The 15,999-nt window shown below is 34.0% G+C and overlaps 1 protein-coding gene across 2 annotated transcripts in view; it reads left to right on the forward strand.

Moving 5' to 3' along the window:
- LOC148942712 (NPC intracellular cholesterol transporter 1-like) overlaps positions 1 to 15,999 on the forward strand; it is a 154,246-nt gene that overhangs the window by 46,738 nt on the left and 91,509 nt on the right. For both annotated transcript variants that reach the window (XM_089102813.1, XM_089102814.1), the window contains exons 7-14: positions 2,417 to 2,609; positions 4,870 to 5,007; positions 6,059 to 6,276; positions 6,983 to 7,084; positions 7,795 to 7,985; positions 9,776 to 10,003; positions 11,392 to 11,593; positions 14,613 to 14,729. In XM_089102813.1, the coding sequence (XP_088958939.1) occupies positions 2,417 to 2,609; positions 4,870 to 5,007; positions 6,059 to 6,276; positions 6,983 to 7,084; positions 7,795 to 7,985; positions 9,776 to 10,003; positions 11,392 to 11,593; positions 14,613 to 14,729 (1,389 nt within the window). The remainder of the gene's footprint in view (positions 1 to 2,416; positions 2,610 to 4,869; positions 5,008 to 6,058; positions 6,277 to 6,982; positions 7,085 to 7,794; positions 7,986 to 9,775; positions 10,004 to 11,391; positions 11,594 to 14,612; positions 14,730 to 15,999) is intronic.

Consider the following 15,999-nt stretch of genomic DNA (forward strand, 5'->3'; position numbering starts at 1 on the left):
TGTTCTTCGTTTTAATGTTCATTAGAGTGGAAAAGCATTGTTCACACAAATATGTTGTTCCAAATAATAGTAATTTTTTACCGCCTATTCATGCACAATTTGGAAAGCCTTCGCAGCTTTTGATATCCAAAAAGACGACAGGCTGGGTTCACTCTCAAATTGTCTACGTGTTTCAGTATTAGATCAAAGTTCGGAAATCGCTTCTGCCAAACCTGAGCGTTCCTCTGATATCGTAGCAATTTCAGATTTAAAAGGATCTACAATCCAACTTACAGTACGTGTATCAAGATCTGGGAAGTAACCTGAAAACTGATTTTTGAATTCGATAAGATGTCTTACAATTGTATCCTTGATGTCAGCAAAAGTAATATTTTCGCAATCTTAAGAAACAAAGCTAACCTTGAAAAAGAAGCTATCTGTTCTGTTCTACTTTCTGTTTCCAATATTGCAACTTTAATCCAAACACTGTATCTATTTCTCTCGCTGAAATGATATAAATATTCTTTCCTTGCAATTCTTTGTTTAATATATTTATTAGCTCAAAAATGTTCACTAAATATACGGGATATACAACCCAGGAAGTTTTTAAACTTATTTGCGAGAATATTTTTTGATCAACCATAAAAATTTCGACTTCGATTTTGAGAGTCAAAACTCGATTTAGTATATTTCCTTGAGAGAGCCACCTTGCTAATGTATAATAAAGTAGGTCTGTATATTCAGCTTCACCGTCCTGACATAACTGACGAAATAGCCGCGTATTAAGTAAATGTCCGTTGATAAAATTTACAATCTTGACGACATCATGGATGACGGCTTCCAGTGTAGGTTCTAAATATTTGACCATAAGGGCCTGGCGATGGATCATACAGGGAGTAACTTCAAAATTTGGGTCATTTTTTTACGAAAGATGAAAAACCATTTATGTGACCAGCATAGCTGGAGCTCTATCCAAAGACACAGAAATACAATTTTTCCAATTTGAACTTTGCGCATTGAACTATTTATTTACTTTAATATAGACATCAATTCCACGAGATCTCAACTCGAGAGGAGAATAAAACAGCAATTCCTCTTCAAAAATGTCTGCACCATTGTAGCGAACATATACCATTAGCTGTGAATCAGTTACCTCATCAAGCTGAATAGCAAAATGTTTATCCTGTTTTAATGCGAAAATAACCTATTCCTTCACATTTTCCGCTAATATAGAAATTCGTTCTTTCACAGTTCTCGCTGACAAGACCACTGAATTCAGTTCCTTCGCTTATTTTTGACCATACATAATCTCTGCCTTTTTTACAGCAGCTGGTTTAATCAAATCTTACCAATAGTGTATTGTTTCTTATTTCGAGCAATTAACTAGGCTACTTGAAAGCTAGCCCTTGATCCTGAACTCTGATCAAATGTACCAAATAAGTTGCTATGCAATCTTTGTCTTTTAATAGATATTTCTAATTTGCAAAGTATTCTCGTGGTTTGGAAGACAGGTGTGAGTGCAAGTTATCTAAGAGTTTCTTCAACTGAATTTTTTTGAAAGATTCTGAAGTCAGTTTCTTCATACATACAACACACTGTGGTTTCATTGCTCCATTGTCTTTAATTTGTGTAAAACCATAATTAAGTAATTCGTCTTGGTATGTTCTTTTCTAGTTGCTGCCATATGAAGGGAAACTGAAAATAATTATTAAAATACTTGAATTAAATTTTCAAATTGCGGCAAACCTTTATTGATATATTGATGACTAATGATAAAATGGTGGTCTTGTCAGCAACAAACTAGAAAAACTGGCTCTCTGACTCGTCAATGAATTTGTATCTTGACGGCATGGCACAGACTGTGCAGATAGCCGGGGCTGTGCTTTACTGCGCAAAGATTTAACTCGAGAACACTCTAGTGGTGGGGAGCGAGATGGTGTGGCCTGCATATGTTGTTAAATTATTTAAGTTGAAAAAATTACTAACAGGTTCATAAAATAGCAAATTAAAAATAAATACTTTTTACTCACAAAAGTTACATTTTTACCCCCAAAAATTTCATTTTTACCCCATTTGGGGTAATTTACCCTGGTTCCGCGACAGCTAATTTAAAAGGAAATTGAAACATAAAAATGGCCAAAACTGAAGAGAAAAAAAGGAAAATAAAAAAGTAGAATTATATTATGAAAATTAATAAATATTGGAATATAAATAGAAATGTTTAAAACAGAGAACTCTTTAACCTAAAATGTTTGTCCGACTCGTAAAAAACGTAATAAAAATGCGTACTAACAAATTTTTGATGTGTATTTCAAAGTTTTTTTTATATAAAAAAAGTGTGTATCCAATACACAAGTATTATGCTTTATATTGAGAGAATTGATTAGTGTTTTAATATGCACCTCATAATTAATAAAAATAAAGACCTTATTTTCAGGAATACCTTTCTGCATGTTCTTGTGTTGATTGTCAGCGTTCTTGTCCTGCTCCTCCTCCATACCTTCCTCCACCTGCTCCATGGATGATTGGCTCACTTGACGGACTCACTTTTATTATTACAATGATAATTGTTGTGTTCGGAACTGCCTTCCTTATTGTCAGTTACTACTTTATTGTGACCAGAAAAAAAGGTTAGATATTAATTTCCATAGTTCCATCTCTTTTTATGGATGAAATATACACTAACAATAGACATATAGACATACAAATAGAACGACAGATGGATAAATAGACAGAAATAGAAATAGAAACTAACAATAGGCAACATGACCATCAAGAATACCTCAGAATTTCTTTTCTTATTTAAAGCAATTTTTTAAATTTTGTGGATATTTCAGTACATTGAAATTGTCTCAAAATGACTTTAAATTTTGCAATAGAGACTTACAGCATTGACTTTGAACGAAGTAAAGGACTAGTGGCATATAATACAATGTAAAGTGCCTAGCCCTGGCCCCCTAGTGCCAGACATGAAATTCAGATTAGATATCATAGCGTAAAGATATTATGATTCTTATTTTACATGGTAGACTTTTAATGGGGAAAATCATTTATGTAGCAATAACAAATTTTAAAGATTGAAAAGTTTCTTAAAGCAAAATTATCATGCAACTCCTTGTAAAATAGAGCAGCAAGTGATCTAAAAACTTAAATTCTATCCGAAATTCGGCTGATCATTATCATCTTCAGTATTGCTGTTGTTAAACTTCTTATTGTCAGTTTTATTTCAACTTTGACTCTGCATCTATTCGCTACTTTATTTCAAGTAGCCTCGCACTACAGAGCTTGTTCCATAAATTCATCGTCACTGTTAATAAAGTCACAAAGTCAATTTCTCGTGTAATTTTCGATGAGGTAATGTCCAACAATCAAACCTTGTAGGTTATGATTGACCAGAATTCTTATTTCGTAATGTTAATCATATTATATGTTTTGATTCTTCCTGAATAGCTATTTCCTTCAAGAATATTATTGGAAAAGTTGGGGATTTCTTTATTTTAAAATGGATGAATCAGTCAAATTTGAGTGTTTTATTTTCTCTTTGCACCGTGTCGTTTGAACCAAATACTAAGAAAATCAAACATGTCTTCATCCAAAAAAGCGAATCAGTTGAACAATTCAGTTCAAACATTTTATTCCCTGCGAATACAAAGAGTAAAATTAAAAAATAATCGCTAATCAACAGGCCATAAATTTCTTTTAAACCATATAACAGCAAGTACGCAAAGGCCTTCAATCAAACTCAATTGTGTCTTGTTTGTTTCTTGTTTTCAATTGTTTCAAATTATTTTTTCTTGTTTTTTTTATATAATCTACTTAGCAACATCTAACTTTACTTATGTTGTGTCTACTTCAATCAGACTCTGTTGATGAAACCTTAGTTAGGGTTAGTCTTCGAACAGAAATAGGTTTTATTTCATGAAGAACTACCTATATTTTCTTTCCTAAAAATGGAATCCAAAATGTCAAGCAATAGATAATTTAAAATTATTTAAACTGCATTTAATAGTTAAAGTCCGAATGGCCCTTAACCATCCGAAAGACCTAAGATTATCTTGGGAGTCTATAGTTGAGAATCCTTGAAACAAGGAATATTATGTAGTCGAGTCGAGTCATACCAGCTCTCCAATTTTGGAGAGCTGGTCGAAATAAATATCTTAATAATATAATACATTTCCAGCAATTCAGATGTATTGAAACGTTTATCTGAAACGAAAGCACAATAAATGAAAAATCAAAGATGAAAGAAAAATGAAATAACGAAAATATAATACCATAATGAAATAATGAAAGAAAAATGGCAAAATTAAAGCATAATGACAAAATCTTAACATTAGATAATTGAATATGACGCTTAAAACTGATTTGAATGTAAAAAAAAAATGTATGATATTCTTTTGGAATAACTATAGCTTCTTTTCTGTGTCTCTAATCTCGTCTTAGTGTTTTGAAATCCTGTTTCAGCACTGTGATTTATTCTTTGCTGTCGCTGCAATCCACAACTTGAAAATAAACTTGAACCTTCTGTCTCAGAACGTGGGGAGTATGTATTTATTGAACTTATGAAAGCTGCGTTCAGTTATTAGGGATTAGCTGATAGCTCAGTATAGAAAACCATATATTTTATTTAATTTCCCGCATTATTTTTATTTTATTTTCAAACTCCTGTCCCCCTCCTCACAAAAAATATTATTTTTATACCCGAAACCCACAAAAAAATAATGTTAGAAGAATTGGAAGTAAAATAATAGTTCAAAGATTATTTTTAGTAAAATAAATCGTATGAGGTAGAAAAAAGTGTGAAGAGGGGAAGAGAAGACTACCGAGCAACACATGACAATCTATTTTCTTTGACATAATAATTTATTCTCTGTTGATTATTTCGTTTAGAGAGGGAGACCAGACCTGTTTTCTTACATGGGATTTCCACTACTTCTGGTATAATTCATGGAGAGCCAAATTGGCGAGAAAAGGCTGGATTTGCTATCGAGACTTTTTTAAAAGAACTTTTTACGAAATGGGGAAGCTGTAAGTATTATATTTTATTGCTTATTTTTATAATTTGTACTTAAAATTTAAATAACTACTTGTCTTAGGAATTTTTTTTTAATATATGCATAATTATATTTTAGTTTTTAGGTCTCCATTTGATCAAAAGTATAAAGTTTTTACGATAAGCAAATAAAACTATAGAACTTGAAAAGTATGAAATTTCAAAGCATTCACAAAAATTCTAGTGAATATTCCACAAAGCTAACTGTAGTTTGGACATCTTAAATTACTCCTTTATTTTAACCTTATCGAAGAATATATTTCTAATTATTCTCTTTCTTCTCTCCCTCTCATTCTCCTACCTTCTCTCTTTCTCTCTCTCTCTCTCTCTCTCTCTCTCTCTCTCTCTCTCTCTCTCTCTCTCTCTCTCTCCTTCTTTATTTCTCTGTCTTCTTTTCTCAAATTCTCATCTATTCAAGAGTATATTGTAGCTTTTGTTATGGGTTTACCTTAAAGCTTAGACCTACATTAAAACTAAATTTTCTTCAAACTTACATTATAATTTAATTGATTACAATAAATGCTTCTAATAATAAAACTTAGGCCTTTTAATTTACAACCATTTGTGTTACAGGAAAAAATATCTTTGGTACAAGTCAACTGTTATCCTAGCTTTTAGGGAAAAGATGAAAACAAAATAAAAAAAAAACTTACAATTTAGTCGTTTTTATCAAACGTTTCTTTTTTTCAGTTTTCAGTATATTTCTCGCCCATGGAATTTTATGGAAAAAGAGGGCTACGTTTTTGATTTTACAATTGTTTCCATTGATTGCAGGATGAATAAAGTTTAAAGATTGGTTAGGTATTGTTTTATATTACATGTCTCTCAACAAACAAATGTGCTGTTAGCACAATCAGAAAGAACATCTTCTGGATGAACAAAAAGTAGTTTAGTGTCCCTTAATAAGTGCTTGTGATAGACATAATCACAAAAATGTGTATTACCAAAAGTTCTAAACTTGAGAAGCGGTTTTCATGCCTAGGATAGGCCTAGGATAGCATTATTGTAAACAAATTTTCCTTTCAGTCTGTGCCCGTCATCCAGTTATTGTCCTTCTTGTTAGTCTAGTGATTTCTGGTGGATTATGTGCAGGTGTAATTTTTCTGAAGATTACCATTGATCCTGTTGAGTTATGGGCTGCTCCCGAAAGTAGGACAAGAATTGAAAAGAATTATTTTGATGAAAATTTTGGAGCTTTCTACAGAACTGAACAGATCATCGTAGCTGCTAAGGACTTGGAACCAGTATGTCTTTTACTATTACTACTTGGTCTCTTATTTTTAAATAATGCATTTTTGCTGACACACGGTATTATTTTACTCTAATTTCTTCATAGTCGGAAATTAAAAAAAAATGTGTCATTTAGTCGTAACCACTTTTATACCAAACTAATTACTCCGTATTGTAAACTTTCTTTACTTTTGTTAAATTGACATATCTTTAACTTTAGCCTTTCAATGTTCAATGTCGCCAATTTGATGTCTCGCGGTCGGCCCTCTATTTATTTAAAGTGGCTACTTTTTTGTATTGAGAATTTTGTATTGAGGATTTTGTATTCTCATTTTGCTGAAATTAATTAAATTTTATGCGCTAATTCTCAAAGATGCCAGTGAAAACATATCCCTCGGATTGCTCAGCTTTATGACAAAGTTGCATATTTCTTGTGGAAAAATTTAAGGGTGGTTATTATAAAAAACAGTATATAATGATTTAGTTTCACCACCTAACTTAAATGAAGATATTTCCATAAGACTTTTCTGAAGATCTTTTCATAAAACTTATTTCATAAATATCTTTTCATAATCAACGGACTTACTCAATTTCATTTGGACTTTGTTTTGTTCTGTGTGAAATCTTAATAATACAAAATAAAAATTAAGAATATAATTTGACTTAACTGAGGTTGTTTAATTTTGTATAAAATATCTAAATATAATTCTTCTACTGTAGTTTACTGTGAATTTTACTGACGGAACATCGAGAACATATGGACCAGTTTTTCGAAAAGAGTTTGTGCGCACTGTTATGGATCTCCAAGACCGCATTTTAAAGGTAAGTTAAATGCAAACTATGGCAAAAAAAGTTTATTTTTTTCTACTCTGTAATCTTTTGTTGGTGAAGGGTAGAATAGGATTAGGTATTCAAATGTACGGCCCAACTGCTTTTATGAAAAGTCTATAAGCTATTCAAGTTAATAAATTTATATATTATGGTATTTTATTTCTCGGAAAAACGCACGATTTCAGATTTGGAGACAGGGAGTCTTGGATATGCTGAAGCTTTTTCTATTTTTTCAGCAGTTTTTACTGATAACAAGGCTCTAAAGCTTGATTTTAAAAATTTCAAATTTCACATCTTTGCTATTAGCAAAGATGTGTGCATACATTGCTGCAAAAGTTAGGAATTTCGGCTTCTATTGACAAGGATTGCCCTTTCTTTAAAGCCCGTCACCAAGAAAGGTTTGTCGAACTTCTCAATATTCACTCAAGAAGCTTGAGCTTGGCCAGCCAGCCAGTGTTTTCTTTCTTTTCTTTTTGCTTTATTATTAGTCAAGTCCAAATTCTCGTCAGCTCAAGAATGTGTTAACCTAAGGTCTTTCGGGAGCCTGTAGGTAGAAATACAACTCATACTGAAAAGTTCTGACTTAAGCATTCAATTTTGAAGATTTTGGAACATAAAGCACTTATTTTGATAAGATGTTTATACCTGCAAATCATAACTTAATTATTGTTTTTGACTACCCTTCATATGTTATGTTTTAGGCTGTAAGTGAAGACGGTACAACCATCAAAGACTTCTGTTTCAAGCCACTCTCTCCTGCGTTTAAAGCTTGCACAGTTCAGAGTGTCGGAGGATGGTTTCAGGACAATATTGACCTGCTCGACGTTCAGTATCCTGCAGGAAATACTGGAGACAACTTCACTTATCTAAGCCACATAGAATATTGCGTTGCGTAAGTCTATTTAAGTCTACTAAGTTAATATCAGAAAATTAATGTTTATATAATGTTGTTATTAACATTATAACATTAATTTTAAGAAGAGATTAGATTAATTTTAAGTCGCTGAGACTAGAAATACGTGAAGGTGAAGAGGTGATATTTGTTAACGAGAAAATCGACCAAGTGAACAGCTTCACTTACCTGGCTAGTATTATTATTATTAAAGATGATGGTTGTAGTGAAGATGTGAAAAGTAGAAATGCTGAGGCCCAGGTTTTTTTTTCACAATTGAAAAAAGTTTGGAAGAACAGGAAGACAAATCTGTGAACCAAATATAGGAGAGCGCGGTCTCTCCGAAAACAGAGGAGGATCTGCTAGATGTTTTCTATAGTAATTGGCTACTGATTGTTTTGGGTACCCAGCTGACTGACTGTATCTAAAAAAGTGAGTTGTACGAAAAATATGGTTTAATCCGCTTTCTAACGCTATAATGAGAGAAAGGATGAGATGGCTAGGGCACGTTCTGCGGATGAAAGATGACAGATTGCCAAAGATTGTCCGTTTCGACCAACTTTCTAGGGCCAAACGAAAAGGGGGTCGTCCCAAAATGGGGTTAGAGGAAGTGGTAAGGAGAAATTTAAGGGAAATGGGAACTTCTTGGGAAGGTGAAAAGAGGGGGGCTTTGAATAGATTGGAATGAGGGAAGAGCTTTCATAGCTGTGTTGGCCTCAGGCGGCATGGTGCCACAGTGAGTTGTTAGCAGTTGTAGTAGTAGTATATATAAGGGGGTTGGGGCCAATAAATTCTCCTTTTTATAGCTCCAACATATTGATTGTATTAGTTGCTTTGTTTTTTTTCGCTATACATTTTGAAAACGCTTTGCTTTTTCGCTCGGCGTTTGAGGGTCACATTTGTGCAGGTAAGGTTGACACAACCATAAAGAAATTTTTTTATTTTTCTGTACGATTATGCTCATATCTATCTATTTTTGAATTTAATTTTTATTAACTTATTATTGGTAAATTACACGGAAACTAAAGGAGAAAATATGAGCAGATCAAAATATTTGTATTTTGGGGGGGGGGGCGGTTGACCTGAAGATATCCACTCTACGTACTTGTCTGCCAAGAAGCGATACTTTTAGGGGCGTCCCTAATAAATAGTATTTGTTCTTTATTTAAAAGTTTTTAAAAGTTATTAACGATGATCACGTAGTTTTATATCTGATCTGTGGTTTAGAAAGCAAACTCAGGGTGTTTTAGATTTTTTAAATGGGTTTACTTAACTATTTATCTTTTTGATGCACATGGGTTACAAATAAATAATATTGTTACATGCAAGACGTTCCCCAAAAACTTTACAGATATTTTAAACTATTGTAAACTTTGAATTTTCAGAAACTTCTTATTATATCAAAATGTATGATTGTCTTCAAGTATCATTTTATCGTTTTATTGTTTATCCAAATTATCAATTGTAGAATTGTCGTTTGAAGGTTTAACCCTTGAACAAAATAATGCTTCCGAGAAATAAAATTTATTATAAAATACTACTGTAGGTGTGAAAATGCAGTCAAAGTGCAAAGACAATTTAGAACGAGAACTTTAAAAGTGGTAAATCAATTGACTGAATTCAATAATTCACAAATTGTTGCTTCTGAGGCCTCACTGCAGAATTTGTTCTCAACATATTTTGGTCATCTTTGAAGAGTGCCTGTTACTACTAACTGTGATTTTTTCTGCACTACCTCCTCTAATTCAGGAAAGCATTTTACCACCTGTACAAAAGCAATTTCATTTTAGCAATCCCGCTGCACCAATCGACTTAAACTTTGGAAGAACCAGCTGTATGGCGCCATTTGGTGGTCCTGTATTTCCTTACGTAGCGCTTGGGGGATACTTAAAAGATGGAGAAATTTCTTCAGATAATGCAAATTACATGGCGGCTACAGCGTTAGTCCTAACCTTCCCATGCATAAATAAGCCTACTAATGCTACCTACAAAGAGGCTGTTTATACGTGGGAGAAAAAGTAAGGGTTTTCATTCTTGTTTTTACTCCTTTCTTGTCTCATTTTGTTGCAGTTGTTTTTACCCCATCATATTAAGAGTTTGTAAATTGTTTTTATTGTTTGTATGTCAAAACTTGGAAATTTTTGTAAAAATAATATAATTTTCAAATTCTTACTTACAACAATAGTCCAAGAATAAAATGTCCGTCTAAATTGAAGTCTGGTTTAAATAAAGTTCGTCCAAAATCTCTTTTAGCTTTGACTCTTGACTACGAGTATATTTCTAAGAATATAACTCTACATGAAATCAAGCCCCAAAGGCTGAGAAACCCTTCGTTTGGGGTATACCGGTTATGAAAACTTTGTTTGATGAATTTATAAGTTTTTTGAATTTGTTTTTAGTTCTAGGGAGGATGAAGATTTTCTCTGAAAATTAAATGAATGAAATTGATGAGGATATTTTCTGAAAAGTGAAACTAAATTTTGAATTACGTCGCTACTGCATGTTAGTAAAACTTTCTTTCTAGAAGACCTTTATGAACCAAAGAAAATGAGAGTAGCCTCTTTTTTCAAGTTGACAAAAACCTACTTAAGTAAATTATCAGTAGTATGTAAAAGTCCGTGTTAGTATTTGTTATCATACCAGTAAATTTTTGCAAATTCTCCACTGCAAATGCTGCTATAATAGTTTCTCTATTAAAACCTCCTCTCAAAATTCCGGGCATTAGAATGTCCAATCAGAGGTACTAATTCACGAAGATATACGAGGAGAGGAGGCAAGAATTCTTTTGATTTTTTTTTTAAGAATATGCACACAAAAAAAAGATTTTTTCTAAGTCAAGAAACATTTTGTTTGTGTTTTGATTTTTTTTTTTTTTCAATGTAAACAGCAAAAAATGTCTTTTTTTCAAAAAATAAGGGGGCAATTCCCCCTACCTCTAATTGGTGTGTGTATAGTGCGGTCAAAATATTTCTATTGTTTCAAATACACTGGCTCAGGATATTTCCCTCTATTTGAAGTATTCTGAAAAATCTAGCACTTGACAGAAAAATAAGCTTGCTTGAGTTTTATAGAAAATTGAAACTGTAAGGTAAAATTTATTTATTTCATGGCCTGTAAAAGGCCATTGATGGCTTTATAAATCTGTCTTTTTTTTTCTGCGAGCTACAGGAAGATTTTCCGGCCCTTAATCCTGTTTTGTTGTGCGCCTTTTCTTTTCAGTAAAACGTTAGTTTTTCAATATTCTAAAAATATTGGGTAAATCGGGAAAATGTAATTTACCGGCGTGATATTTCAGAAGATCCTGAGATCTCACAGTAACTTGAAGAGCATAGAGAGAGTGCTTTCGGAGCGGGGCCAGTCTCGTCTACAGCAGACATTAGAAGAATTAATTGTGGTTGTTTTTTAGGTATTTGGAAGTAATTCTTGACTGGGAAAAAAATATTAAGCCCACCTATATGGAGATTGGATACCAAGCAGAGCGGTCAATTGAAGACGAGTTAAACAGACAGGGAGAAGAAGATCTTGTCACTATTGCCATTAGCTACTTGATTATGTTCGTTCACATATCTTTGGCCCTTGGAGATATAAGATCATTTCGTACTATTATGGTATATGTTTAGCATTTCACTGGTTCAAGTTTCTTTTTTCAGTGTTCTCTTTCTGTCTCTTTCTCTCTCTGTCTATCTCTCTCTCTCTCTCTCTCTCTCTCTCTCTCTCTCTCTCTCTCTCTCTCTCTCTCTCTCTCTCTCCCTCTCCATCTCTCTCTCTCTTTCTCTCCCTCCCTCTCTCTCTCACTCTCTCTCTTTCTCCACCCCTCTCTCTTTCTGTCTCTCTCTTTCTCTCTCTTCTCCCTCTCACTCTCTTTTCCCTCTCTTCCTTTCTTTTTATCAAAACCTAATCAAAAGAAAGTTGAAAGGTTTATCATTACCAAGAGCCAGGTGGGGTTTTCCCTTTCTTTACTGTCTTTCAGTAGCAAAGATTAAAAAATTCCTTCATTAATCTGACTTCAAGTCCTTCCTTGCAACCAGAGGCATTCAAAGCCCCCAGAAGGAGCTGCAAGTCATCCCTCATTGTTGCTGCTGTGTGGATGACTTCCCAGTGAGGCTGGATTATCCTGTGGATATGATTCAGGCACCCTTGGTAGGTGCAACATGGAATTTTTTCAAGTAATCCGTTATTGTTGAAGAGGCTGAAGAGGGCATTACTATTGAAAAGCCTTTTTCTCACTTTCAAATGGTTCTTTTTTGGTTGCTAAACTTACCTTGGTCGATGTGTCTGGTTGTGGGCTCATCCATCAGATGAATACTGTATATGTTTATGGATATTTTTATCTGAACAAGGCTCCTCCGATGACAATTTAATTCGTTATGCGAAGTCTATTAACAGTGTTTCATTCTCATGAATTTCCCTGAGTCCTTGACTCCTAAGAACCACAGAACAGTAGGATTTAGTTACTATCCACTTTGGCATCAAAGTTACCAACAAAACAGACAAGATGCTATCTGAGATTTTGTTAGGGCTATGGACGACGATTTCAACAGCATTTAGGAAACTTCTGTTGTGACAGCATTTAGCCAGTTTTAATTGGATTGTTGTTTTAAACTTTATAAATTTTCTCGTTATATACTTGCTTTCTTACTCTGAAATTCGAATTCTGCCCTTTGAGACAGTGACGGATCCAGGGGAGGGGCGATGGGGATGCGCGCCCCCCTAACGTAGTCTAAATTAGTGTAATTTACTTAATTAACGCAAGTTTGCGTTAATTAAACTTGCTCCTAACGCAAGTTTATCGGATCAACCTATTTTGCGCCCCCCCCCCCTGAAAAAAATCCCGGATCCGCCCTTGCTTTGAGACATATGACGGTAAGTTTTAAAATAAATATCTTCTTTGTTTCTTTTTTGTTGTTGTATCACTGTGTAAAATTATAAATCCCTTAAGGGTTCCATTACCTGCGTCAGCCAAACTAACGTACAAAAGAGCTAAAATTTCTCGATCGCGTAATTTTCCATCTCCCTCAAAGCCTGTTTTGTTTTGGAGAGACAGACCACGGTTCTTTCAGCTGAGAAACCAAGCTTAACGTGTGAATCTGTTTTCAAGAATTGTGTAGGGGATGGCCGTATTCGTTGCCTGAAATTCCATGGGTGGTTCTTAGTCGCCATTAAATTCTATAGTCGGTACCATGTTGGCTCTCAATTGAACAGTTCTATTGGAAAAATTTCTTCTGTGGCTAGTAGTTAATTTGCCGGCCAATTCTAGTTCTTTGTTCAGGCTTAGGACTGAATGTATGAGTACAGGCGAAGTTAAATAGGAGAAAATAATGTGATATGAGGTACATGAAAAAATGTGCCTGAGAAAGATTTGTTGGTGGTTCTTTATTTCAAGAACATTATCACAAGCACATAATTTCCAACTGGTAGATTTAAACTGTAAAGGTATTCATGTATATGGTTAGAAAGACACTTTATTTCATTATTTGTATTTTTCTTTTTTTGTGAGAAATAAGAAATTATCCTTTTCTTTCTGTAAAATTTAAAACTGATTATGTAGACTTTTCTCCTAAATGTAACAGACTTTTTTCTTTAATATACAGAGTCTTAATTTCTTTTTCTTCCTTTTTTGGTAGCCTTAGTCATTCTTTTAGCCATGTATTTGGTCTAAACTGATTAAATAATGTAGTAACCTATCTAAGAGCTGGGGAAAAGTTTTGAAATATTTGGCTCATAAATATATCCGGTTTTTTTTTAAGGAGCCGATTGGACAATATCCAATCGGCACTTATGTGTACTTATTATGTTTTATGTGTTTTGTTGTATTTGTAATATCCATGGCCCATGGGGCTTTTCTGAGAAACATATCTACATCTATATATCTATATCCTCTTTTAATGCCAAATCTGGAGTCTCCCATGATTCATCGGGCTGTTTTCAAAATATTGACTTTGGTGTGCTTCACTTAATTAGCAGCTGATCAGAATTTCAAACATTCAAGGCAATTTCCAAGCTGCACAACAGGTCTCAGAATCATAATTCAACTTTTACTTATTTATAGCATTTTAGAGTGTGTTGACAAGAATAAGGAATAATATATAAATTCATTTACTGTTATTCCTTGTCCTTTCAAGACCTCCTTTTTGTTATTAGATACTCCTGCTTCCTTGCCCTATGTGGACCTAAAAATGTATACTGTTTTATCTTTATTGTGATTACTGACGTTTGGAAGCCTATTTAGGGTCTTAAAAACAAAAACTAGCTTATACAAAGTCAATTCCTTATAGTTCCCTATATTATAATTTTAATTCTGTTCCCGAGTCTCCCCCTTCCAAATCAAAAGAGGCTAAAGAAAAGGTACTTGATTTAAGCCTTTTCGTCATACACGCTTCTTTAGCCAGCGATGTGAGCAGATGGGATCATTTTCCTTCCCCAAAGCTCAATTTATATAACAGTTTTAAAACAGAATTTTTTTTTGAAACAAGTCTTAATAAGATATTTGTGCCGGTAAAGTTCTCCCTACAAAAGTTTTGCCCCCTCCCTTTCCTGTGTGGCAAAAAATGTCTGCAGCATTTACTTGAAAATTAATTTTTTTATTTTGCCTTATATATTTGTATATTCATTCTCCTTTTTTTCTAGATGGATAGCAAAATTAGCCTAGGCATTGCTGGTGTGGTGGTTGTCTTATTGTCCGTGATGACTTCGATTGGATTCTACGGATACATCGGATACCCAGTTACTCTTATTTGCTTGGAGGTATGTAAAGAATTTCAGCATTTAGTTTGTTGAAAATATTATCATTGACATTAAACATTTTAGGGAAATAATTTGTAGTGAGGCGTTTACCCGACCGTGTTATTGCATTTTAGCAATGTTTCTTAGCAAGGATTATGCTCCTTGGACAAAATGTGATAACTTGGGCTTTTCTTACATGCGTATAGTCCTACTTTGGCTTACAACATTTTCAAGAAAAGAGTATTATCCTGGATATTGTCTGTTTGGCAGTGGCAAAGGCAGGAAAGAACATGATCATATAAGCTAAACCTAAGACATTCGCTAGGAAAATAGAGACACGCAGAGAGAGATAGAGAAGATTTTTATGTGATTCTTGGCAACGCTATATATTTATTGCTTCTTTTTAAATTCAATTATGAATTTAACTACGCTACATTTTTAATTTGAATGAGTTAAAATATTTTATTTAACCAGTATGTTTTGTATTAGAAATTATATTGCTCGTTCAGGATTATGCGCTCTACCAGTAGAAGGGCCTTATTGACTCCCACGCCCACAATACCCCTTCGAATCCCGATCCGGACACTGTTTTTAAAACTCCCACGCCCACACCATATAAGGGCATAGAGTCATTAGGGAGAACACGTGGTTAATGGGGTCAATGACCTCTTTTTCCAAGGTCGATTTATTTGTTGTTTCTATGTGTAATAGCTCCGGGGCGAAGGCTGCACACGCGCATTGAATTCTAACGGGAACAATGTTATTGATCTAGGACTCGAGGGGGAAGTGAATTTCCGAGAAATTGATTGCATAATCGAAGGGGAAGTGAATTTCCGAGAAATTGATTGCGTAATCGATTGGGAATTTTATTGATTCACGAAGGGGAAATTAAGAAACATTAAGGCTTCATTGTTGTTTGGCTAGCCTGTCCTGAGAACTTGATTTACATACTCGCTAGGGGAAATTATTGAGACCCGAAGGTGAAATTATTAAAAAAACCGTGATTCATTTTTGTTTGGTTAGCCGGTACTGAGAAACTGATTTACATAATAGATGGTTAGCGTACTGAGTCGCGACGTGGGGAATTAAGAAACAGTAAGGCTTCTTCAATCTGACTGCATGAGGTAGGTAGTTATTATTGATGTTTTGGACCCGTGCATGCTAGGGATGAATGTCAAGGTGTCCTGGAATAGGAAACAGTTAGATCATGTGTTTCCTTCTCAGCCAATCATCGAGTCGGATACATCCTCCTTCTCAGCCAATCAGAGACGTGCTTACATATGATTTTCCC

Source organism: Artemia sp. Qi Xiang Cuo, chromosome 16 (genome assembly GCF_049724085.1).
Source record: "Artemia sp. Qi Xiang Cuo chromosome 16, ASM4972408v1, whole genome shotgun sequence".
Lineage (NCBI taxonomy): Eukaryota > Metazoa > Arthropoda > Branchiopoda > Anostraca > Artemiidae > Artemia > Artemia sp. Qi Xiang Cuo.